At 38.0% G+C, this 27,790-nt stretch overlaps 1 protein-coding gene across 4 annotated transcripts in view; it reads right to left on the reverse strand.

Annotated features, from left to right (window-relative positions):
* The window catches only part of Grm8 (glutamate metabotropic receptor 8), an 839,480-nt gene that overhangs the window by 77,964 nt on the left and 733,726 nt on the right, over positions 1-27,790 (reverse strand). For all 4 annotated transcript variants that reach the window (XM_026788600.1, XM_026788601.1, XM_026788602.1 and 1 more), the window contains exon 9: positions 20,162-21,097. In XM_026788600.1, coding sequence (XP_026644401.1) covers positions 20,162-21,097 — 936 coding nt within the window. The remainder of the gene's footprint in view (positions 1-20,161; positions 21,098-27,790) is intronic.

Raw genomic sequence — 27,790 nt, forward strand, 5'->3', positions numbered from 1 at the left:
ATATTTTTCTTCTTCTGAAGAGGCAGTGTCTGCTTCCTCCTTTTCCCACCTTCCTCTTTCCTCCCTCTCTCTGTCCCTCTCTCTCTTTCTTTCTCTCTTCCCTCCACAGCCCCCCATCCTTACACCTTAGCAGTACCCACTAAATAAAACTCTCCATACCCAATCTCTTCACATGGGGTATCTGTCTGTCCCTTACCCACCATGTGGCTCCACCACACCAGCTGAGGGACCTTCCAGGGTCCCTTGTCCCACAAATCTTTCATTGGCGCTGTGAACTTGGCAGACTCTCCCTTGCAGTTGAGGACTGCTAGGGATCCTGTAACCTTTAACCCTTCTGTATGGCCACTTTTCGAATTCAAAATAGCTGGAATTCTACACCCACATCGACACTGACAGTAAGACCCTTACTCCATGTCTGGACGTGCCTCCATGAGGGTGGATTTTCTTGGCAGTGGTTTCCTGTGTAAAAAGACCCAGTTGGTCGACCTATGGGCTTAAAGACCCTCACTCGAGCTCCCAAGCCTATGTGATGGTGTTAGGGGTTTGGTTTGTGCCCACCCATTCTCACGGCTTTTGGGACTTGTAAATGATGACCCAAGGTCAGCCCGAGCCTCGGTCCATGATGAACCTCTGAGATGCTAGAGTTCGGTCTCTTGGACCTTCTTCTTTCCTCATGGAAACCGGTCCTACCCTCTCAGATATCAAGCTACATAGCTGCCTCTTGTAAGCTTACTTTCTGCCAATGCCCGGTAGTTGGAAACGCAGCCTCTACTCTTTCTCCCTTCTCTGTTTGTCTGCCTTTCTTTCCTGGCATGTAACCACAGTCATGATAAACACTGTCCCAGCGGAGCCCACTGCCACTTTCCACTGCAGCTAAGCCTGCCTGGGACCCCTGTCTGTGCCACCACTGTGCCCCGGGGTCTCTTTTTGGCCATCGAAGGCATGTGGGGATCCTGGACCTGGGCCTGCTTCCGGCTCACTTTCCAACTCCCAGTCCACTGAGACAATTGGTAAGATCCCCTCCTCCTGGTCAGCTTTCACTGACAGTCACCTCTGGCACTTCCCACAAGCAAGGATTTGAGGCTTTGCCTGAGCCCTGTGCTCACAGAGCAGAGCATTGGTTTTTCAAGCCCAGAGCCCTAGCACCATCCTAATGGTGCCTTTGATGTTCAGATCTATGTATCCTTTTGAGGATACAATTTCCCTCTCTGCCTAGTCCCTCTTTGTGCGACTGCCCTGCCTCAGCCCCCATTATCTTGTGGACAAACGGATAACAGCCTGGCTAATCGTTTATCTTTCTGCCTCACCCGTGGGAAACAGACTGACAAAACCATATACATTTCTAATTTCTACCAGTGGATGGTTAAATGTAAAGAGGTACAGCGGGGGGCAACCATGACCTGTGCCATTTTGTTTGAGCTTCGGAAAGGAAGGAGCCAAAGACTAGTGTGGTTCTGCCCCTAACCAAATGGCTCAGGCAGCAGGCTCCTCACACGACCTGCTTTAAACCATTAACTGTTCTTTTAAAAATTACTTTTATGCTCTGTTACCCACCTCTGCAGTACATCTGCTCCCCCCGCCATCCACCTGCAAGGACTCTACTTTCCAGTTCATGGGAGCCATTATAAATCTCACCTCTTAAGTTAAAAGCCAGTACAGTCAAGCTTGGACCCAACTCTCTAGGCGGATTCTATACTGTAGCCAAAGTTTTAAATATATACCCGAAAAACAGCCCTCAAGTGCTCAGCGATCTGGGCAATGGCATTTAAATGTTTAATTATTAACAGGCTTTTCATAACAGAGAGACAGGTTGGCTCCTAGCAGCACCAACCTATTCCTGCAAAGAAGACAGAAGACAAAAGGGCACAGAAGAACATCCATCTGCAATTCCCTTCATCAAGTGAAAGTGCTAACCACTAGGCGAACAGCCTTTTATCTAAACTCCTGAAGACCTCTAGACAGTGGACAAAGAAAATCTGAAATCAACAGCCTGGCTGCTCAGAGTGAGGTAGGCTTATCTTTCTATAGATTCCTAACCCCCAGGATCTTTGGAAGCCTGGGAGGCTCTACACTAACAGCAGAAGGCAAATATAGCTCTGAAATCCCTGCCCTTGATGACCATGGAAGACCCTGAGGAGTGGCTCTATATTGCCAATCGAGGAAGTCCTCTGTCATTTTTTTAAATCAATAACTCAAGAAAAATTTTATCCTTCTCAAAGATCTCTGATGCAGTTTGATGGCTGAGAGGTTTTGCCAGTTTAAAAAGTAAAACCTCACCAAACAGATCTCAGCATAACTTCTTACCATGTTTTAGTAAAAGGTGTTTTAAGGTGTACAAATGCAAGTTATTAAGAAGGTCTGAGGATTTGCAAGTTTTCAAATTTCTCTCCCTTTATGCTGTCATTCATAGTCTTAGCATTATCAATAAAATGTTAATAAGCTATTAATCTAACTCTGGCAGAGTATTACCACTACTACACTGCAAGCTCATGATTTTAAATTCTTCTTGGTCGTTTTCTAAAGATATTCTTCATTGTACAGAAACACCTGTCACAGTCATTCTGGTATATGCTGTCATTTATACAATGCATGTGTCTAAAACTTCTGTTTTCACAAACTCAAAGAATTTCATGTGAGTTCCAGGGAGCCAAATTAAAGGATTCACCTTAAACAGGTCAGATACACCCCTCTCTCAGTTTCCTGGTCCCAACAGCCTCCTCCTTAAATTACCTGGCAAGAATGAAAAGGAAACACGGAACACGCAACAAACCCGCTTAGGCATTTATTAGAGGAGGCATGTATGGGCCTTGGGAAGTCAGTGTGCAGAGCAGGGGGTGGAAATGGTGCATCCAGCTTTTCAACGCTGCCTAGAGCATAAGCACAAGGGCTTGACATGACTACGTCATATGCAGATGATGGGGCTCACACACTCACGCAAGGCTTTAGCTGAGTCGTATGTGGATGACGCAACCACACCACACATGGGTCACGAAGGCCCTTTAACATCCCTGGGCTATTAGGCACTTCTGCCTAAGGGCTTGTCGCACATGCATGACCCTAGAAGCCAGAAGTGTCAGCTTTATTGTGGCTGAAATCAAAATAACCAGGACCTAAAGAAATAATTTTCTTCCTAAACTTAACCTTGACTTCTGCTCTGCCAACACCTTGCCCAGTCCAAGAGACACCAGACAGTTCCACAACACAAATCCTGGACAGAAGTGAAGCCACCAGATACCCCAGGACATGACCAGCACCCAAATTTCTCAGTTCTTCCAAGAATTCCACGCCCACAAATCAGCAGAAACCAGTCTGGTGAACTCGATACCCTTATCCCCTTACATGCCTAAATCCTTGCCTTTTTATCATAAGAAAAAGTTGAAAATGCTATAACTATCCTGCCTGTCCTGTCCCGTAGGTACCCTGTCCCCTTAAAAGACAAGCTCTGCCCAGTCCCAATGTCCCCTTTCCTGCCAAGACAAGCTCATCTTGTGCCACCTTTCTTCCTCTCTCTCTGTCCATTCTTCTGAAGAGGCAGGCTCTGTCTCCTCCTTCTCCCTCCTTCCTCTTCACGTTCTCTAGCTCTCTCTCTCTGTGTCCCTCTCTCTCTTTCTCTCTCACCTCCATAATCCCCCTATCCTTACACCCTCCCAATATCCACTAAATAAAACCCAAGCTCTCTCCGCACGGACTGTCTGTCTGTCCCTTACCTGTTGCCTGGTCCCCCACACCAGCAGGTCACCTGTGCCACAAATCTCTCAGTTACTAAGGAGAACCATAGCGCTGCAGAGTTCAAGACTACCAGGAAAGAGAAACCAAACTCTATTGAGACTTCAGTCAACTATTATTTAAAGCTATAGTTGACTACAGTATTCTTGGTTGGTTTTGAGCCTGTGGCCCAATTAAAAGGAGAGGACAGCTTTTTAAAGGCAAAAAATCCACAATCTGTTCATGGGGATTTGCACTTGTAGAGGTGTGAGAGACCGTCCAGGTCTTTGGTATTCCTGGAATTCCTGGATCTGTGGGATTGGCCTCAGAGCCTCAGGCTTCTGACAGGTTTGGCCTCAGCCCTCTAAGATAGAGTCTAAAATTTCACAGATGAATAGTAAAACACAATTTTAGAAAGGTAGTAGAAATCCACTAAACATACTGAATGAAGAAAATAAATAAAAAGGAACAAATGGACATGACTGCTCCTGGTTATGGGGAAGGAGAGAGTTTATGGTAGAGAAAAGGGAGAGCACAATCAGAGACAGAGTGGACATGACCAGACTAAGCTGGGCCGTGTGGAGAGGGAGGGGAAACGAGAAGCAGAGAGAGGAACCAGGTGCAGCAGCTGGAGGTCGAAGGTACAAAACAGAAAGGGTAAACAAAATGTCAGGATTATATAGGGATTAAATGTCTGCCTCTGGGAGAAGGGCAGTCCAGCCTCTGGGTTTGACCATTCAGAGTACCTGGTGGGGTATACAAGCCATACCCTGTAACAGATAGGGACTGAGGAATACTGAGAGAGGCTGGCTATCAGGTCCAGCTTTGATATGCTAAATAAGCATACATGTAGAATGTGAAATGTTTACAAGAAAAGATTTTATGGTTTTGTTAGAAAAATAATTTCCATAAAATTAAAGGTAATGTTGGGAAGACAAAATTTAGAAAGTTTAAGTTTTAACTAATGGAGTATAGATAACAATTTAGTTTAAAACTGATAATACAGATAAGATTTATAGTGAGTAATGAATTCTGCAATTATGTATTTTAATCCAGGTGCTCTACTAGTGATATTTAACTTCCGGAATGCAGCCCATATCTGGCTCAATTGTTGCTATCAGTATTAATCCAAGTGAAGGTATTAAGTACAATGTGGCTGAATGGGGACAGCTATGAATACTGACAAAGCAGAAATATTATCAAATTGCTTCATGACAGAAATCAGAGTAACTACCAAAAAATGTGATTATTTGAATAAGAATGGTCCCCACAAATTTCAAATATTTGCTAGTCACTAGGGAAAACTGAGAAGGCTTAGGAGGTGTGGTCTTGCTGGAGGACATGTGTCATTGGTTTTAGGCTTTGAAGTTTTGAATAACCTAAACCATATACAGTTCGCTGTCTCTCTGACTCATGCTTAGGGGTCAGATGTAACTTCTAAGCTACTGCTCCAGAGCCATGCCTGTCTGCCTGCCTGCTGCCATGCTCTTTTCCATGATGGTCACAGACTCACCCCCTGAAGCTGTAAGTCCTAATAAACTCTCTTTTCTGAGTTGCCTTGGCCAGACTGTCACTTCACAGCTATAGGAAAGTAACTAAGACAAATAGCAAACCAAGGAGACTAACACTTACACCTCAACAGTAGCATGGGCATGAGCTGGGGATTTGACCTTGGAAGTAAGGGACAGAGTGAGGGTACAGTAGACATTTCAATATAAAACACAATTATGTAATTCCTTAATGAATAAAAAAGGAGTGAAGGAGAAGTCAAAGTCAGCTACCAATTATAAGTTTCTAAATATCCATTCGATGTTTCTGGAAAAGAAGGAATAAGATGGAAAGAAAATAAACATAGTAGAGAAATGTGAGGTGAAACCTAAAAACCCCAAAGCTTGTGGACAGAGTAAGTTCAACCGCAGGTACACCTTCAAGACAAATGCAAACATTTGCAACTTTTCTGCAAAATTCACTTCAGGGACTTGGAGTCTCTTTGAGATAAAAAGAAATGACTTTAAATATGAAGAATTTAACCATTTGTCGTAGATATAAAAGCAATACGGTAAGTAGTGGCTATTTTCATTATAATAGATCTCGCTATTTTACATAGCTTAATTTCACAACTTGAGTCTAGAGTTTGATTTTCAGTGTTGTTTTATTCCAGACCCTTTCTTTGAACATGGAAAGGGCAGAGCTCAAGAACACAGAGCAGTGGGCTTAGGCAAGTCTGCCTAGCAGAAGCTATGCTGCTGATGAACACTTCAAGGGAATGGTGCTGGGAGAAAGGCCAAAATCAGGGACAAGTAGAGCAGAAGGAAGATGAGATAAGACAAAGAAAGAATTAAAGCAGCATGGTTTCTCAGAATGTAAACAAGGGAAAGCTGTAACACTAAGGTCCTTGGGAAAATATATATATTGCAGTATATAAAATACTATCACTTAAAAGCATAGCAGAAAATCCCAAATTAAGGCCCTGTTTCTGAGAGGCATGTTGCAACCCTGTGGTACTGACTGCTTCTGCTCGTAGCTGCATCTCTTGCCACAACCTAGAAGACACTTTTGCATTATGATTGTACTTATTTCATGCTTTGTCATTGTCAGTTCTTTAGAATAAGTGCCCAATATAACCAAGTGTTCAATAATGAGGAATTTGGTCATTTTAGCCCCGGGAGAGTGTTTATTTGAAGAAAGGGAGGAGTTATGGTGATAGGGTGCTTGCTGATTTAGTCAATATTTCAGGAGTTTTGATGATAAGCTTACGGCTTCCAAAACTATTTTCAATTCAAAGCATTTGAGAACTTTTTAGAGAGAAAACAACTGGCAAGGGAAACATGTAACAGTGAAATTTGCTTGAGAATCTGAAATCTTCTGCAGAAGGTATATGTGTGGGACTGTGGCTATGTGGTTTTATACACACATACGAGCATGAGGTGAGAACTAGTTGAAATTTTTTAATTACAAAATTGTATTATAAACACTACTAGTGGAGGAAATTGTACTGTGTCCCACTCCTAGAGGAGAAGCTAACAACAATTAAAAACTGCTATGAGAGGGGCTGGAGAGATGGCTCAGAGGTTAAGAGCATTGCCTGCTCTTCCAAAGGTCTTGAGTTCAATTCCCAGCAACCACTTGGTAGCTCACAACCATCTGTAATGGGGTCTGGTGCCCTCTTCTGGCCTTCGAGCATACACACAGACAGAATATTGTATACATAATAAATAAATTTTTTTTTTAAAAAAAAACTGCTGTGAGAGTGATGTGGGATTCCCCCTGTATGCTGTGAATATCATTGGTTAATAAAGGAACTGTCTTTGGCTTGCACAGGAAATAGAAATAGGTGGGGGAAACTAAACTGAATGCTGGGAGAAAGGAGGTGGAGTCAGAGAGAAACATGTAGTGCCTGCCAGAGACAGATGCCGGACAGAACTTTACCCAGTAAGCCACAGATTACTAGAAATGGGTGAAATTAAGATGTATGCCGGGCAGTGGTGGCACACGCCTTTAATCCCAGCACTCAGGAGGCAGAGGCAGGCGGATCTCTGTGAGTTCGAGGCCAGCCTGGTCTACAAGAGCTAGTTCCAGGACTGGAACCAAAAGCTACAGAGAAACCCTGTCTTGAAAAATAAAAAAAAAAAAAAATAGAAGAAATTAAGATGTATGTGTTAGCCAATAAGAAGCTAGAGCTAATGGGCCAAGCAGTGATTTGATTAATACAGTTTCTGTGTGATTATTTTGAGGCTGAGCAGTTGGGAACCGACCAAGCAGCCTCCTTACAACAAGGAGAGGGAGAATTAGCCCTCTCCAAAATGAACACCTAAATGATTAGTTTATCCCAAGTGGTTAGATAGACATACAAGCAATACTTAACAGATTCAGTTGGTTATATTTACATATTTTTATACACATATATGCATATATAATGTAACAATAATAGTTAAAGAATAAGAGGTCATGAATTTGAAAAGGAGTAGGAGGTTGTGGTAAGGTTTTGAAGGAGAAGGAGTAAAGACATAATTATATTTTAATTAAATAAAAAAGAGAGTAACCAATCTTCTCCAGAGCCAATAAGAATGCAAACCTACAATTAGTATTGATGTTATTTATTGGCTTAAAACTAATCTGTCCCCAAATTTCAAGACCCTGTCAAAAGATAAAATCTTTCAGGCTATATTAAGGATTCATTTATAAGAACCTTAAAAGGTAATTTTAAAGAGACAATAAAAATTGATTTATTTGCAAGATGGCAAAATTATATATAAGTATCAGAAAGGAAAACAGATATTTAGTAACTTTTGAAAGAGCAAATAGAAAAAAAGCAATATTGCCCTAAAAATTTCACAAGCTCACTTGATACTCAAATTTCTTAATAAAAACAGGATTATTTATTTAGATGAGATTTACCATGTAGAAATAATTTGGGTGGGTTTTTTTTTACTGAAAAATAAGTTTTTTTCCCATTAAACATATTCTGACCACAGTTTCCCCTTTACCATCTCCTCCCAGATCCTCCCACCTCTCCACCCATTCAATTCCATGACTCTTTTTTTCTCTCTCTCTTTTTAGAAGTAGACAGGCAAATAAAAGAAATGAATAAACCAGAATCAGTAAGAAAAAGGACAACACACACACATACATACACACACACAAATGAAACCCATAAAAACATAAAACCAGGAACCCGAGAAATCATAGTATACAAGCAAAGGACCAATAAAATTATAAAAAAGATGACCAAACAAAGCAATATAAAGAAAAGAAAAAAAATCTACAAAAATTTCATTGCGTTCATTTTGTGTTGGCTATCTACTTCTGCGCCTATGCTTAAGTGTGGTTTGTATACAAAGTGTGATTTTGCTGGAGAAAAAGAACTTTTCCTTTGCAAATGATTGTCAGTTGGAGATAACTTATGGGTTATGAATGTGAACTCATGCCCACTTCCCTTCTTAGCACTGGGACACAGTCTTCCTTGAACTTGTGAAAGCCCTGATATTTCAACTGTGATCATTTCTTCAGTAACAATCAAATAGCTTCTCTAGAACTGATTTTTTTTTTCGAGACAGGGTTTCCACATCTGTAGCTCTGGAGCCTGTCCTGGAACTCCCTTGGTAGACCAGGCTGGCCTCGAACTCACAGAGATCCGCCTGCCTCTGCCTCCCGAGTGCTCTAGAACTGATTTAAATCCCTGAAATCTCCATCGTGGAAGGAGGAAATCAACTCATACAAGTGGACCTCCGACACCTTCACACAAACCCATAATACAAATAATATGTACATTGAATGATAGTTTAACATTTATTTCACTATTTAGTGTTTTTGTTTATTAAAAGATCATAATCCAGTCAACTGTATCTTGGTTTTTATTTGTGAAAAGTATTTTTACCTCTTTTCCATGCCGTAATCTCAACTATGTCTCTACATTCTTGGCTAGATATAATAAGCAGAAATGAAAAAGAACCACTTCCTAGTGGGAGTTAAGAAGAAAAAATTTAAAGGGCTCAAGGGTAGCATTTGCCTAACATAAGTGAGGCTTTAGGGTCTATCTCCCTGGAAAAAAAAGGTTTCTTTTTCATAACCAAGACCAGAAGAAAACCTCTGAAGAAGAACTGGGTAAAAGCCTCTCCTCTGCCCCAACAACCTGTGCTATTGTAGGTGAACGGACAGCCTGAACTCTGGAAGCTCTTCCCTGATTTGTCTTCTGTTCCTAATTCAATGCGAAATACGTCCAAACATTTCTTGCCTGAATTTCTTCAGCAAATTTATTTTACTTTCTTCTTATCTTCGTGCTTTATAATTTATACAATTCACCAAGGGTGGAGAAATTTTACATATAGTTGCCCTGAGACTATCTTAAAGTTTTGAATGGTTCGAATATACAAATATACTCAAATCCCTGATAAATAACACACAAACTTGGCAGAAGTTCTTCCTTGGAATGACTCCCAATTATTGGCTACCCTAATCTTACAAGTAACCGCATAATTTATTGCCCATATTGGGAAATACCTTTTCAGAGTAAATGGTGTACTATTAGTTGGGCAAATAGAGGCAAAAGGCCATCCAGACCTCTGGTGACTAGTCTAATCTTAGGATATCTACTCAACAGGTTTCACAAGTGATATCTGTACTTCTCGTTCCTGAATATTTAAACCAGTGTTGGCACAGTTCAGAAGGCTATTTCCATCTGTTGCTCCCACCATATCCCCAGGCCTACTTTAATTCTACCTGTTCTGCAAGACTTCCTTTTTTTCTCAAATGAACACTCTGTTTTCTTCCCTCCAGGATCTCTGGCCTCTAGGTTTTATTCTACCCTCTGCTTTGTATAAAGTACCCATGAGCTTCATATTCACCTTTACTCAATGCTAAGAAACTTGATAACAGTTCCTTATTCATCTCTTCATTTTTTTGAATACAAAACAACAGAGCAACGATGCATGCATATGCAACATATTTAACAAATATTTGTGACAGAGTGCAGTCACCAGATTTAAGGTAAAGTAATCCAATGTGTCTTTGTATATACATGTATCAATACGATTCCTTAAGATACAGTAAACCCTAAAGGTTCCTGATATTAGAGTATAAGTTCATGTTGTCTTAGGAAAGAGTATTGAGATCTTCATTTAGTCTGGACTACATACAACTATTGTTGTATCACATGGATTAGGTAATTAAATCAAATCTATATATTTAATCATCAAAAGGAATCTCTATTATCCATCTACCTATCTTCTGTTATCATTTTATGAAACTGATAAGCTTGCATAATCTTTCATCTTTCATTTGATTTTTATAGAGAGTGCAGTTATCTGTTTGGAATCTTACATTTAAATGCTACCTATTAGTCATTCAAAGGATAGGGTGGGTGATATGATGAACTGGCATATTCTACTCTCTTGGATTTCCCTTACAGACTTCTTCTTTTGATACTTTGTTCACTTTGTATTGTCTTGTTTTGGTTTATTAAAGCAGGATCTCACCATGTTGCTTTGGCTAGCTTGAAACTCAATGTGTATATCACGCTTATCTAGAACTCATAGAGATGTACCTGTTTCCTGAGTGCTGAGATTAAAAGGTGTGCATCAGCACATCCACTTATACTACCAATTCTTAAGTCATATAACAAATTTTGAAATACAGAGCTCATCATTTACTTGCATTCAAGTAAAAGAATTCCTATTCTATGTTTTGTCTTCTTGATCCTTTTAATAACATAAGAATATTACCAACTGTGACTGTTTTTAATAACTGCTAAATATTATTTACTTTAGACTCATCCAAGAAGCACAATTAGATTTGCAGATAAAAGGGTAATCATAATTTCTAGCATTTCATAATTATAATCATGAGTTCTAGCATTTCAACCAGGCTTAGTGGTACATTTGTGTAACCCCAGAAATATGATAAGAGGCAAAAGTATTGCATGTTCAAGACTGTCCTATGCTACTAATAGAATTCAAGACCTGTCTGGGATACCAAATGAGTTAAGAATCAAACTGATGACTTGGTATACCACGCTAGATTCAATCGTCAGCAAGACACACACACACAAACAGAACAAAAGAGGAAAGCAAAGGGAAAGAAGGGAGTGAGAAATAGAGGGTGGAAGGGAGAGAGAGGAAAGAAGGGAAGGAAAGATTAAAAAGAAAAAAAAGCATGTAAAATTATCCACAAGATCTCAAATACTTTCGTATTTGAAATTACTTCATAAACTGACATACTACCACTGGATCCTCTGTGGTTATCAACAGTCTCTGGTTTCACATTCGCATTTTTATTATCACATCAATATTTAGATTATTTCTCTAGCACATTTGCTTCTATTTTCCCTGTCTAGGATTTTCCCTCACCTGTGTTAGGGATCCTGTACCTAGGCATATGTGTGCATATTCATTATCCTCTGGTTTTACCTGAGAATGTTGAATGTTAAAATTTGAATATCTTCTGAATTATTCTGTAATATTTCCCGCTTTGGAATTAGTCGTATTTTTTTTCCATTTGTGCTGTAGTTCTTTATGTTTTGTATTATTGCATTTGTTTTTCAGTCTCAATAAGCCATGAATATTGATATATAATTATGATTGTCAGGCCAGGTTAATTGAGAAAAATTACCAATATAGGTCTTTTCCTTTGCTTAGCATGGACAGAGATGGACTTGTGAAAAAAAATGATTATTTTTCTTGACTGGTTTCTCTTTTAAAGATAAGGACACTAGCTAGCAAGAACTTATGACAGGACAGATGTGTTCAAACAATTGGAAACTCTATTGGTTCTAGAGGAGGTATGTCTCCTATATCCCTCCCATAGTTATTTCTGATATAAAAGTACTTGCATCCTTCTCCTTCTGTGCGTTATACCCACAGAAGACCATCTCTGCCAGATACTCCTTATTCTTCAAAACTATATAATTTAAATATTCCCTCTCCTTACACCGTTGAACTAGAAGGCAGAAATTTGGAAGTTGCTATTCTGAAATACATTTCTTTGCATGGTCATCATAGCATCTTTTGGTTACTTGTCCTTTCATTCCAAAATAGTTTAGGACTTCCTTGATGATAGGCACTTATGCCCTTTGGTTTTTTTTTTATAAGGCATAGAGGGAGATGACTATTGAGTTTTATTTTCATTCATTTAAATGTTTGAATATATTTGGTTTACTTATATCTTAAATGAGTGGAATTTATGTTAGGACTTAGATAAATGTTTTTCACAATTTGAGGTGAGTAATGTTGATTTGTATGTGATACACCATTTAGATATATGTTTTTAATTTCTGCACATAAAATTGTATTATGATTTTAGCTCAAAGGAACTATTCATTTATTGTCATCTTCTCTTTCTGGAATACGGTATGCTTCTGTGAGACACAAGTCTCTACTGAATCCTGGAAAATGCACCTTTAATTAACAATAAGTAAATTAGTCACTGCTTCCCTATTATCAAATGGTTGGATATCAGCAACACTTTATCAATACAGAAAAAAATGTATTTTTATATGAAAAATTTCCAAATATTTCTAAATAAATCCAAGTCTATCTATTATGAAAAATAATATTAAATAAATAAATTATCATAGGGTTTTGGATCATATCGACAACTATGATGCTAATGACATGTGTTAGCTCTATGACTAACCACCTTCCCAACCGACTCGATAATGATACAGCTCATAAAGTCATTGCAATTTGGGCACAGACAATTACAATGTTTTAAAACTCAATTCAGTTTCAAATAAAAGTATGAGAAAATACCACAACCCCATAGTAACCAAATGTTTACAATTAATAGCTCTAGTACCATGTTTTTTTTTCCCTAGAGTCCCAAACATGACATTGTGAAACCAAATCAGGATTTACTGAATAAATATCCCCTTATAGTTTCAAGTAAGATAAGAATTGTATGAATCTGTAAAGCTGAAGTTTTCTGTAGCTAGAATATGTACCCAACCTTAAAAAAAGCAAACAAAAAAGTCAGACAAGGCAAAAATCAAACTCCTTCCCAGGCATGCCTATATGTTTATAAGAAATTCATTCTCCTTTTTCTTCTAAATGTTCATACAGGCATATCCTTCAGTTTACCTGGAAAAGCAAGATCAAATAAATGTTTTCTTTCCGGTTTTCTGTTCTCATTTGTTTCTCCCCTTCTAAGGAAATATTAAAATATCCTGGTGCAACTGATATTACCTAAGAAAAACTTCCCGCACCACCAGAGACAGTGCTGTAACCTGAGGTGTAACTGAAGCCTCCAAAGGGAACCACTTCAAATGAGTACGAGGTGGCAAGAAAACAAGACCAAAATGGCGTATATATAGAGTTCAACAGCAAACAGGATAACAGACAGGCGCAGACGTGCAAAGCAGAGTCTGTTCTGTGTTTCCACTCTCCTTCTTATTTTAAAGGACACATGTGGCTGTAAGGATATCTGGTCCGAGCTGTGTGTCCAGCATCTTTTTCCATTGATAGCCAGGTTATGTAGACATTGACACTCCAGGTTCTGAAAGCTCTTGGTTCTTGTGGACTATTCCTTAGGGCAGGTATTTTATTACTAGTCAGAGAGATCTGTCTCATAACCCCCTTTTAAAGCTGTTCACATTTTCAATTGCAGCAAAAAGATTTTTGGCAACTGCTTCCTGGGCTTTCCTCCATATTTTTTTTTCTGCTAAATATTTGAATCCAGTTACACATTGCCTCAGAAATATCCCCTTTCTCATGCTACAGATTTTTTGTCTCCTCATACTCCTCTTTCACTGATATATTTACACACATATAGTCACAAGCACATGCCATGTTTGATAAAACACTTACACTGTAGATAATAATGGCTAGAGAAATTGAGATTAGCTGTCTGCCTAAATCAAGTGAGATCCATGACTTGCATTTACTTTGATACTTTAGTCATTAAACAAATATTTTAGTACTATTTTAGGCTTGTTATCATCCATACGCTTAGAATGCAGTGGTGAGCAAAACCAAATAAGCTCCCTGTCTTCATGGATGACACCTTACTGGTGATGATGCCCAGCACGGATTCACTGCTTACTGTGTGTTAAACACTTATAATGACTCACAAATTGTGTAACTGAAAAATTAGGATAAGGTATCTATTGGTTCGAAAGATAATGATGAGACAAAATCATGTTTTAGAAAAGTAAATCATCTTCATATTCTTTCTCAGAATATATAAAATCAAGTGTACTCTCAGTTGAGAATAAGAAGGACCAAAATCAGAGGGTGATTGTTTTATACAGCTCAACAGTTGACTTGTAGTCTTAGGGAAATTTACTCCCAACAGTGGGAGTATGGCCTCTTGCTTATATATCCTCGGCTTACCCAGAGGATCCAGAAATTAATTCCCATCACTGATTCTCTGGAGCTGTGCACTTCCTTACAATAACTGCAGCTCCATATTTCCTTTATTTCCTTACCCCTGCATTGTTTTTATTTTGTGATATATTGTGTATCACAGGCAGATATACAGAAAGCACAAGGAAAAAAGGAAGAGGTGAAATGCCCAAAGCAGCAGACCACTACAGAATTTCTTCTTTTCTTGTGAATTTTACATAGGAAGAAGCACAACTATTATATATTTTTGCCCTTTGCTTTAAGTATTTAGTAGCCCTACCTTAAAATAAGTGAAAGTAACACATGATTTTGAGAGATAAATATGGCCAATCATTTAAATAGCAAAAATTCCAACAAAGGGTTTAATGTTTAGCACAGGAGAGGTATATAAAAGACTCGAATTAAGCACTAACCTAAAAAATCCTAAGCAAACAAATTTATTATATTGTATATTATATTATTATAAACAAAATTATTATATTGTACTATATTGTATATTACTGTATAAGATATGACACCCACTGATTTAAAGGGCATTTACTGAGAATGTATCATATACAGGACTTTATCTGGGAATGTATTCATTCAGGTACATATCTAATAGACAGGTTCTATGGTCTACAAGTTTTTAGATGGGGTGGCATTTGAAGTCAAGACAAGCAAACAATACAGCAGAGCTACTAGAAAGGTGGGGTTGAAGATGATTCTAAGTCTCTGACTTGAGTTATGGGGTATATGCTCTACATGGCAAGGGGGCAAAGCTGGTTCAGATGTAGTGGTTTGGCAGAGTTGTGGAGGGGTAGTTTGTTTTTTGCTTGTTTTGCTAACATTGCTAGATAGTTTTATGTCAACTTGACAAAAGCTAAGGTTATCTGAGAGGAGGAAACTCGGTTAAGAAATTAACTCTTGGACTTTCCACAGGGCAGGGAACCCTGACTGCTCTTTGGACTGGAGAGGGAGGGGGAGAGGAGTGGGGGGAGGGGGAGAAGGGTGGGAGGAGGGGGAGGGAAATGGGAGGCTGGGAGGAGGGGGAAACTTTTTTTTTCCTTTTCTCAATAAAAAAATGCATCACAGGACTGGGAATACAATATTCTGATTAAAGAATAATTTATTGTTATGAAAGACAAAGCTTAGAGTCTACAACAGAGGAATAAATGTATAAATGAAAAAAAAAAGAAATTAACTCCTTAAGACTGGGCTGTAGGCAAGCCTGTAAGGCATTTTCTTAATTAGAGACTGAAGACAGAGGGCCCAGCCCATTGTGGGTGGTGCATTCTCTGGAGTGGTGGTCCTGGGTTCCAAAAGGAAGCAGGCTGAGCAATCCATGGTGAGCAAGCCAGTAAGCAGCACCCCGCCATGGCTGCTGCATCAGCTCTTGCCTCCAGTTTCCTACCCTGTTTGATTTCTTGTCCTGACTTTACTTGATGATGAACTATTGTGTGGAAAAGTAGGTTAAATAACCATCCCCCATTTCCTCCGCAGCTTGCTTTTGGTCATGGTGTTTCATGATAACAATAGAAATACTAAGACATCTGTCAGCTTTATGTCTTTCTGTTCTGATATTGCTTTTTGTTTGTTTTTGTTCTATCCCATCGATCTAGTTGGAACATTTTACTACTCGGAGTTTGATAGTGTCACAACGAATATTTGGTTAACTGAATTTTATGGGCCCAATTAGGAAAGATAAAATGTCTTTAAGAGATTTCTGCCACCCTTTGAGGCTGTAACTACCAATAATGATTATTTTCTACACGATTAGGTTAATGATTTTAAATATATTTTTGTCTTTTCAGCACAGTTATGTGACTTTGGGTATAACTACAGGGTACCTCAGTAATTCTATATTTTCTTTATACTGCTTCCCCAAAAGAAAGGGAAAGTAAATTTCTTCCAATATTTAGCAGATTTCAGAAGTATGAGCAAGTTACATAATTATAAATCTAAAGAGAAAACAGGTGGACAAGTTAAATGGTGTTTGCTGCTGAAAACAGGCACGACACACGTCAAGAGCTATCAATCTTTGTGGTTCTGTACTGACTGTTCTTTGTATAACTGATAACTTGGTTACATAGGAATGTTTTCCAAACCATCTTTGTAGATTATTCGACTCTCTTTCCTTCTGTTTTTTGCTTCTTGCAATTTCAGAGGGACCTGCATGGCTCAACAACTTTCCTGCAGTAGACACTACTCTCAATGGCATGGTGATATGCGCACAGGGAGAAAATGTGCACTGCTGTTTTCCATGGTACAAATTCTGCGTCACTAATGTCGAGTTAGAGGATGCATAGCTATTTGCTTTCTCATCTCCAATCTGACCTCTCACCATCCTTCCTGCCCTTGAGCCTGGCCTCTTGCTGGTGCTGGCAGGCAACAGGAAGGCATGGGCTGAGAGCCAAGCTGATCCTTACAAGGACACTCAGAGTGGAAGACTGACATGGGTTCAATAATTAGCCCAATGCCAGACACAATGTTCAATAAGGATCTGCTGAATTAATGGATGTGTGTGTCGCCTGGCTGTTGTAAATGCTTCAAGTTGATAACCTGGGCTAATTGGCCGAGCATTATAAATGAAAATGGAGGAGTGATCAGCTCTTCTTTCCTGCCAAGTTAATAAACTTATTTAAAGACTTCTTTTAGAGACAGAAATGTCTAGTTCATTTTTAATATCTACTCCAATAGCTTTAACCATGTTAAAAATACTATGAAGCATTTTATCTATCATCTTGAATAACAAAGATACTTTGAAAGAAAAGCAGACAATAAATTTTAAGGTAAGTTTTAGGATAGCACATAATTCTATTATATAAAGTACTTCAGTGGCAAAGACTATTTATGATCCAATAGCTCTTGCTATAGTGGCAGCCAAAATTCTACAACACAGAGACTAAATGATACATCTCTATAACATTCTGAAAATCCCAACAGTTATTACTTATTATTGAGTTCTGCAGACTGTCTCCCATTTAATCACATCATAAATACAAAATAAATTCCAGTTAGCATATTTTTTATTTGTTTTACAATTTGTTTCTAAAACATGCCTTTACTCCACAAAGGTAAGAATGAAAAAAAAAAATGAAATTGGATAACCACATTCAACCAAGTCTCTGAAGGCAAGGATTTGTACACTCACAAAAGTAAATATAACTTCCAGATTTTAACATAGATATACACCTCTCAAAGGCTCAGCATCACAGTGGGCAGCCTCAATGCCTGGCAGGTTTCTGTGTTCATTTCATGTTCAAATCTTTATCTCAATTGTTCGCTTTTTGGAAGACAGCTACAATCTATAAACTTATTGTTTGGGGAGAAAATATTTTATTTAGAAAAAATTTATTCTTTAGGAGTTGTATGTATGTGTTCAGTGAAATAGGATAATATCCATGCTGTCATTTATCCCTCCGGTTCTTCCCCAGGTCCACCATCCAATAAAAGTCCCTTCCAATTCATATCCTCTTCTTAAAAAATACAAAGCAAAAGAAAACAAAACAAAAAGCCCACTAAGTCCAATTAATGCTACCCATATATGAATGTTTGTGGGGGGTTACCCACTGGAGCATGGGCATCCTCTATCAATGCCAGATCCCTGAAGAAGAATGACTTCCCATCACCCAGTGCTGTCAACTGACAATAACTCCTTTGTTGTGGCAAAACTTCATAAGCTCCTCCCTGTGAGAAAATACTTTAATAACTTTATAAATCCACTGAGAATTCAAATTTGAAATACTGTTTTATCCAATACCTTGATACAAGATGATGATTTTATCTCTTCTAATTCTAAAGCAATGAATTCTCAAAAAAAATACCTCAAACATAGTCACAATTGTTTTAACCTTTCCATGTGTAGAAGTTACTGTATGAAAAATAACAGTTCTATAGTTTAAAATGTAAGAGAAGAGGAAGAATAGCAAGCTAGAATACACAGACTATAGCCTCTTCTCAGATACTTGTGGGTCATCAGAAGCACAGGAAACATGTTGTGATGGCCTCTGTAGGTAAAGGAGTAGCCAAGAAGAGGTTCCAACACTCAATATAACAATTGCTAACACTGTCATTACTAGAAATGTATTTATTTGAGCATTTTCAAACTCTGAAAAAATGCTATTTGCCATGACTAAACCAATAATTCTATTAAACATTAAACTTGGAGACAGTTATTTTCCGGCTTGCATATCTTTCACAAGTTAGATTTATAGGTTTAAATTCTAATACGTTTCCATGCTTATATACTAAAATACATCTTTTCATTACTAAGGGCCTAGCTCCTGACTGTCTTACTTTTAACTCCCCTCTCCATGTTTGATCCCATACTGAATGTCCGTGGCCCCCGCAAAGCCAGGCTGCCAGGGTAGTGCTGGGGGGGTCACTAATTCATGGCAAGTTTATGCTAGTCATCAAAATTTAGTAAAGTTCTTTTTTTCTGATCAAGCAAAGTTGTAGGCCCCATTGATCCAGTGAGCGCTGAGTGGTCGTTCTAATGAGCTCGCCATCCCCTTGTGGAAGACTTTCCATCTGACTAGGTTGAGATTTTAAGTTATGCAGAACCTCACTTGTATCTTAACAATCCCAGCACTCTAATCTCCCACGAGATAGATGATGTCTAATGATGGAGGGTGGGCAGATGTTGAAATCCTCTCTTTGAGAGATCTTTCTTACATACACATTAAGGCTGAAGGGTTATCACTATAGCAATCTAACATCTCCTGGAGTGCTACAAATTTCTTCATCCAACCTCCCAAATCTGGGAACTCAGGTTAACTTTGGTCCTCTTCCTCATGTGTAGAGCTGCATGCATCTAGACCAACAAATACCACATCTCATATGAAGACTTTCTCTACTAATCAGTGTTTTATATGGGAAAATGTGGACTGAAGATTAATGACAAAGGAAATTACTTGAAGAGAGTCATTGATTTTTGCCTACAAATTCAAACAACTTTATGTAATTGTCCACTCTTATTGTAATTATCCACCACCATGATCGTTTGTAAATGTAACATGAACAAGAATAGGAGCCGGGGAGATGTGGTAAGCGGTTAGGAACGTATTAGCACATCACAGTATGTTTTGGTTTTGGTTGTGTTACTATAAATTCTGCCTCTGTGATTGCAATCATAACTGTCAAGGAACGGCTTTTTCCCAGAGTTTCCACAAAACAGAAAAGATGTCATTTGCTTTGCCGTGGATCTCTCAGGGACAGCTCACCCCTGTGAGCCCATCTGCCCTTTTTGCCTCTGTCTTTTAATTAACATTTGGAAAAGAACAGTGACATTGTAGATAACAGGGATGGGAAAAGAGGCCCAGAAAATGATACAAAGTCTGTCAATCTTCAACCCTGCTAAAGAGAATACAATGTACTTGGGGGGGGGGGCAGGTAAAAAGTCATTTGTAAGCCATACATACTCAAAGCAATGTAGTCTTCACACACACACACACACACACACACACACATATACACACACACACACATACACACACACACACACACACACACACACACACCACAGACTGAAGCAACTTGAAAGAATATAAATGAACTAAAAGTAAGAAAAATAATTCTAAACGAAGTTAATTTCAGTACATCCTGGAAAAGGGCTGTCAGAAGAATTTCCTGGGACTTACCTTCTCTGCTGACTGGGCTGTACCAAAAAAGATGGGGATGAAAGCTAACCAAATGATGCAAGTGGTGTACATGGTAAATCCAATAGGTTTGGCTTCATTGAATGTCTCTGGGACTCCTCTGGTTTTAATGGCATAAACAGTACAAGTGACCATCAGGAGGATACTGTACCCCAGCGAACAAATGAGTGACAGATCGGAAATGTCACACTTGAGCACTCCCCTGGCATTCTCTGGATCTAGTGTCCGCTGTTCTCCATAGTCAATGATGGTGTGGGGAGGATCCACAACAAACCACACAAACACTCCAAGGAGCTGCACGGAGATGAGGCTGAAGGTGATCACCAGCTGGGATGCCGGACTGATAAACTTAGGTGCTGTGACCGATTTCTTCCCCTGCTCAAATATTCGGTGGATACGGTTTGTTTTGGTCAAAAGTGCTGCATAGCTGAAACACATCCCAAGTCCCAGGAAAATCCGCCGGAAGGAGCATATGACTGTGTCGGGAGCCGCAATCATCAAAAAGGTGATTGAGTAACAGAGAAAAATCCCTGTCAGGAGCACATAACTAAGTTCCCGCCCAGAAGCTCTCACGATAGGTGTGTCGTTATAGCGGACAAATGTCACAATCACAAAGGTGGTGGCAATGATTCCCAATATTGCTATGAACACAGGTACCACCGCCCAGGGAGAATGCCACTCCAACTTGATGATGGGGATCCTCTGACAGCCTGTGCGGTTGATGTTGGGTCTCTGATCCAACGGGCAGAGTTCACAGGAGAGTTCATCTGCCTGGTAGTTATAGCCCTCACAGCGTTCACAGTGCCAGCAGCAAGGGACCCCTTTCACGGTTTTCTTCCTCTCCCCCGGCTTGCATGGCAGGCTGCAGACAGATGCTGGGTGTGTGTGTTCTCTATTAGCCCACTGCATGTCTTCCACCTGTGGGTATAAAAAATTAATGAGACTTTTATATTTCCTCATTTATAATATCCTAATCCTAGCCACAGGTTTGTAATAAATCACAGAATGGTGACAGGACAAATACAGTTTACCATAATAAGAGTCTCATTTCTTTCCCTGATATTGACTTTATAAAACTGTTAAATGATTGGATCCAATCAATCACTTGGATCGTCAACTAGATGAGTGTCATTACTTTCTACTTACCTCTTCAAGGCTGACCACTATGATATCAAAGAAAGATTTATTGGCCCAAACAGTTTTAATATGGAAGCCTTATGAATTAAATAATAAGGATAAAAACAAAACAAAGCAAAAAAAAACCACAATAAAACAAAACAAAACCATCCCCATAGAAAGATATTTTAGAGCTAATCACAAATCTAAAAGTCAAAACCATTCAAACATTAAATTAAGACACAGAAGTGTATAAACAATGATTCGCGTCTTTCTAAGATAGTCGGGATAATTCAGAAGACAATATGTTAATTTTGAAAAGAAATGATACAAGCAGTTATTCTGACTTCTCGTTTGCTTATGTAAATAACAATATTTACATGATAGGCATACACTGACACGCATACGTTGAATAAAAGACTTAAAGAAAATGTTTATTATTGAACACTTGCAATCTTAAAGGTGGTTGAAAGCAATGAAATTATTGCCAATGAAGATACAGAAGGGAGAACAAAAAGGGTCCCACACAGAGATGTGACAAATAGAGGGCTAATTTCAAAGTACTGCAAAGAAAAGGTAAACCAGGTAACAGTATTCACATACCCTAATCACCAAGTGTGCAATGTCAGCCTTACCCTCCTATGTTTTTGAGGACCAGGTAATTAGCCTTTCTTACGGAAAATGACTTAAGATTTCTTTCCTTCCTTAAATCTTCTCTGTTGAGGTCTGGAATTGTAGTCCCTGGTCCCTAAACTCTGCACTTGCTGGGAATATCTGAATCTACCCAAGGTGGAGTACACGATTTACATGTCTTTAATTCACACATCATCTTGAGAAAGGTGGTGATACTTCATGAGTCATCATCACAGAAAACTTCCAGAGCCAGCCTGCCTGCTTCCCATGAAGTAAAACTAACCTTTTTACAGCCCCTTTAATTTTCCATTACGTTTTAATGACTTTAAAGGGATATTTATTTACTTGGAGGGTTTCTTTGAGACAGATGGAAACTTTGAACTAAAAGCATGGAGTCAGAACTTTTTCAAAAATATTGAAAAATGAAATATTCTATTTTGTGACTGAAATACTGATTTTAGACCATAATGGATTCATAATAAAGGACACTTGAATATTACATTTAATGGTAATTACTATGAACTTAAATTGCAATTTGTCTAAGGCTTCTAGAGATTTAAGGTAGCCTAATTCAAAATAGAAATTGAAGTCAGCAAAAAGTCTTAGGAACATTAAACTTCACAATTAATGGAAAAATATTGTCATCTATAACTACACTGCTGATACTTAACTCACAACACACTTCCACTTGTTTCAAAGGATGTAAGACTTGTTCACAAAAATTAGGGTTGCAATAGGCACTACACTGTCATTTTCAGTTAAAAAGGATTTTTTCTGAAGTATTATGTGAAATAAACCAATGAAAAAATCTTTTTTGTAAATGACCAATTGAATTACAAGCTTATTGAAAATATCAAGGCATAGCAGCTCATAACTGCAATCTCAAAATTTGGGAGTCTGAAGTAGGCAGATTTGCAAGAGTATCAAGCTAGTTTGGGTACAGAGTTAGCCTTCATTAAGCTACCTTGGACAAAGAGTGAGATTGTGTTTCAAACAAACAAACAAGGATAACAGCTGGCCTGGAAAGACATACCCACCGGTGCAATAGTGGCATGAAGATCATATGAATAACTGACCACTTTCTGTTTGAATTTAAGTCTAATATAATAATGAAACCCTTTATTGTCACCATTGTCAGGCCAAGAACCTATGACTTGATAGGTTATTGTCACTAGGGGAAAAAAAGCTAATAACATAATTCTGGTAAAAGGATATAGTGTTTAACCAACTCCCAATGATGTATTATTATACCCATAGTTTAAGCAATCTTCCAACTCTTTGACAAAATCAATATAATATGAAAAAGTACTAAGTAATAACACAGGAAAAAATTAGACCTCAATCTAATAAGGGCTATATGCCAGAACCATAGCCAACGTCATTTTAAACTGATTAAAACCCTAAAGCAACCCTATTAAAATCAAAATTAAGAAAGGGTTATCTACTATTACCTTTCATTTATTTATTTGTGTTTATAAGCCCTTACTAGATCAGTAATACAAGAGAAGGCACTTAAAGGAATAGAAATAGGAAAACAAATCAAATTATTATTTGCAGAGAAATGATCAATACATTCAGCAAAAGTGGCAGGATAAAAACAATCAGCCTTTCTGCAAACCAATAGCAAGCATGCTGAGAAGAAGACCATATACACACTTCCTCAATAGCCTCAAAACTATATGGAGCCGGGCGGTGGTGGCGCACGCCTTTAATCCCAGCACTCAGGAGGCAGAAGCAGGAGGATCTCTGTGAGTTCGAGACCAGCCTGGTCTACGAGAGCTAGTTCCAGGACAGGCTCCAAAACCACAGAGAAACCCTGTCAAAAAAAAAAAAAAACCTATATGGAGATAAACTTTCAAAGGTCAAATTATGCAACAATAAAACATTTAAATATATGAAGAAAGACATTGAAGAAGGTACTATAGAACAAACGGTCATTTTTGCGTAATATTTCAAACTTAAACAACATTTAAAATGCAACAGAACAAAACAAAAAACAGAGGGAGGCTATGAAAACATGGCTCAACAGTAAGAGCACTTGCTGCTCTTACAGAGGACATGAATTTCATTCCTAGAACTCACATGGTCATTCATAAATATCCGTAACTCTAGCTCCAGAGAACGTGATATCCTTTTCTAGACTCTGTGGGCATTACACATACATGCTGAACGGACATACATACAGCCAAAGCACTTAAAATAAAAATGAATAATATTTTTAAAGAATGCAAAACAATTTATTTTAAATGACAATATAAAATGAAAATGAAATTGATTTTGTTTATTGTAGCATTAAAATAAAAATGCTTAAAAATAAGCTTAGCTAAAGCAGTATGATATTTATTCACTAAACCTATAAAATTACTAAAACTAAACCAAATAAAATTTAACCAATTAAAATGTTCATAGACAACAACGCCTACTATTGCTAAGATGATAACGCAAATGTATCTAAGGATTAAACACAATGTTTGTCAAAATCTCAGGTAGATCGCTTGTAGAAATTTAACCGTGGATCCAAAATTTCATGTTAAGGGATCAAGAAAAGGCAAAATTATTTTGAAAATGAAGAAGAAAGTTGGTACTCACACGTCTTTTAAAGCAGTGATTTTTTATGTATTCTGCCTGCATATATACGTGTGCAACATGTGCATGCCTGCTTCAGGCAGAGGACAGGAGAGGGCATCCATCCTCTTTGCCTAGAGTCACAGGTGGTTGTGAGCTACCACATAAGCACTGGGACCCGAGTTTGCAGGCTCTCGAAAGGGCGGCAAGTGTTCCTAACCATTCAGCAATCCCGTTAGCCCACAAAACCGATTTTAAAATTTATCCAAAGTATTATGATACTGATATATAAATAATCAAAATAGTAGAATAGAAGAATAATTTAGAAATACATTCATACATGTGTGGGTAATTTACTTTTTTGAAAATATTAAGATTCTTGGGCACTTACATACAAAAGAGTGAAGTAAGACCCCTGCACACGTTAAGTCAATTGATCACACATATTTGGCTCAGATTTAACTCTTTTTTCCCCTCTGGCATAAGAGCTGTGTTTCACATCAACATAGTAATAAAGATGGAAGTACAGACTTTATTTTTTTATTTATTTATTTATTTATTTATTTATTGGATTTTCGAGACAGGGTTTCTCTGTAGTTTTTGGTGCCTGTCCTGGAACTAGCTCTTATAGACTAGGCTGGCCTCGAACTCACAAAGATCCTCCTGCCTCTGCCTCCTGAGTGCTGGGATTAAAGGCGTGCACCACCACTGCCCGGCAGTACAGACTTGAAATGCACTAAAAACAACAAAAATAGATGAAGTGAAGTGAAGAAAGAAGTGAAGGCAAGAAAGGAATCAACATGACTTTTAGATTTCTGACCTGAAATTCAGTTATGGAAAGTCACTCCCACATCTTAAATTTGAGCCATCACTGACCTCCACAGCCATGTATAACCCTGATCTGTGCCTCACCAAGGTAATGGATAGCCATTATGGATCAAGCTACCTTAGTACTTATAATATTCTTACATAGCATTTTAATGGCATGCAATTATATACTTATTTGATTGGTTGTAATTTATATAAAGGAATGTGCTTTTAAGATTATAGGTTATAACCTGGGAATCATTTAAAAGACTTACTTAAAGTACACATTCTTCCTTACTAAAGATTATGGTTCAATAGGTCTGGGAAGGGACACTAAGTCTTCTGTTTAAAAATCCTCCTTATTCTTAGTGGGCTTTGCACAGCAATTATGAGCCATACTTAAACATTTTTTCTAAATTGTATTTTCTTCAGGACACTATGAACCACTTATCTACCATTACAGTCTACATCCTGCTGTGATAACTAATCCCTAAATACCTTTGGTCAATATTTGTTGGATGAATAAAGATGGAATGGAAGAACAAGAATGAATAGTGGTGGTCTTCAATGAAAAGGGTGGCACAGAAGAACAAATGATTTTAAAAAGCAAATTATGACTTAGTTCAAGAAAGTATGAATCAAAATTGCCAAGAAATAAGACTATAAAGGCTTAGTCATGTGCAAGGCAATTCGAACAATAAATATTTATAATGAAATTCTAACTCTCAGCTATAGTAGAAAATATGAAAGGAAAATGTCACAAGTATAACCCAGAAGACAGTAGAACATTAGACTTAGGAAACTCAGTGAAGCAGGGGAAGGTCTGATTGGAAGTAGGAAAGAATCCAGTCTAAAACCCAAGAACCAAGTAGATTCAAAATGGTAGGGAAGAGGAAGTGGTGAGTGATACCCAGAGGTAGTCACATTGTATGAGGAAAGAATTTGAAAAGCATCCTTTGATTTCTTCATGAGATAAACGTTAGTTTTTCTGTGAAATTTTCCTTCTTCTGTTCTGCTCCACACAAGTAGACATTCCCCTGCTTTTCGTTAATATCCAGTCCATACATCTTTTACAACTCGTTGACTTTATATTGTTATACTGCATGTTTATGGTTATGTTGGGTGGAGAGCAAACTGATCTAGTGGCAAGACACCAATTTTGCTATGTATGAGTTTATGTAGGTTCAGAAGAATTTCATGCTTGGTATACAGTGATGAATAAACAGAATGTACAAAGAACTGGCCTGTAACTACACATCTGTAACTCTTCTTTTTGGTCTTTTGAGTTTTCTGGCTTTGAGCAAGAGAAAAATTCTTTCCTACATCTGCTTGGTAACTAGATGTTTTTTTCTTCTTTTTTATATTTTATTAATGAAGGCAATTTTTAAATTTAAATATATTTTGATCATATTCTTCCCCTCCTTAAAGTCCTTCCAGTTCCTCTCCCTCTCCCAATCTACTCAATTTTAAATTCTCTCTCAATGAAAAGACAAATGAATTCCAAGACAACTGGAACTATAGGGAGAAGCCCTGTCTTGGAAAAAAAAAATAAAATAAAATAAACAGGCAAGAAAAAGGCAAATAAATGTTGAAAGAGAGAAGACAAAATAAAACACCACTCCAAAAGAAAATCAAACAAGCAAAATCCACACCAAACTGTATTTAAATAAAAGCACTAAAAGACTGGAGTCCATTATGTGTTGGTCAAGTGAACATAAAGTCTGCCCTGGAATGAGAGATATACTCAGTGTTACTCCATTAGCAAACTATACTTTTCCCTCTCCTAGTAGGTGTAAATGACAGCTCAGTCATTAACCATTACCTTAGTGGCTGTTTTCATTCATTCATTCACTCATTCATATAAAAAATTATTCCAAAATGAATTTTAAAATAAAACAAAAACAGCATCTCATTGAAGTTGGACAAGAACAGCTGACAGAAGGAAAAGAGCACAAGAGAAGGCACAGGAATCAATCTACTCTTTTTCACACTCTGGAATACCATGATAACCCTAAACTAGAAGTCACAACAAACACAGACGCCCTGGTGCAGACCTGTGCAGTTTGTGTGAGTTTATATGAACTTTGCTCATATTGCCTTAGTAACTGGAATGTTTTTTTTTTCCTGTAGTTTCAAAGAGACTAATTTTAAGGAGACTAGTCATTCATCTGCCATGTATGTTGAAGTAATATTAGAAAAATCTCACAAGATCTTCGAAATGTTGTGTGAATCAAAAAATGCCAATTCCTAAACATAGAACTGAGGAGCAGCATTGAGAAAATCCTACATTCTATCTATAATTGATTTTTGGTTTTGTTTTGTTTTGTTTTTGTCTAAAATAACATGAACAGTGACAGGTCAAATATTGTTGCTGCTGCATTTCATCAAGGTCTGCTATGTTGTGCTTTTATCTTTCCACAACTTAGGTTCTGCCTGATGATGCCTGACAATTAGCATATGGGTCTTCTGTATTTACCTACACAAAGGAAG

This window comes from Microtus ochrogaster, unplaced genomic scaffold (genome assembly GCF_000317375.1).
Source record: "Microtus ochrogaster isolate Prairie Vole_2 unplaced genomic scaffold, MicOch1.0 UNK4, whole genome shotgun sequence".
Lineage (NCBI taxonomy): Eukaryota > Metazoa > Chordata > Mammalia > Rodentia > Cricetidae > Microtus > Microtus ochrogaster.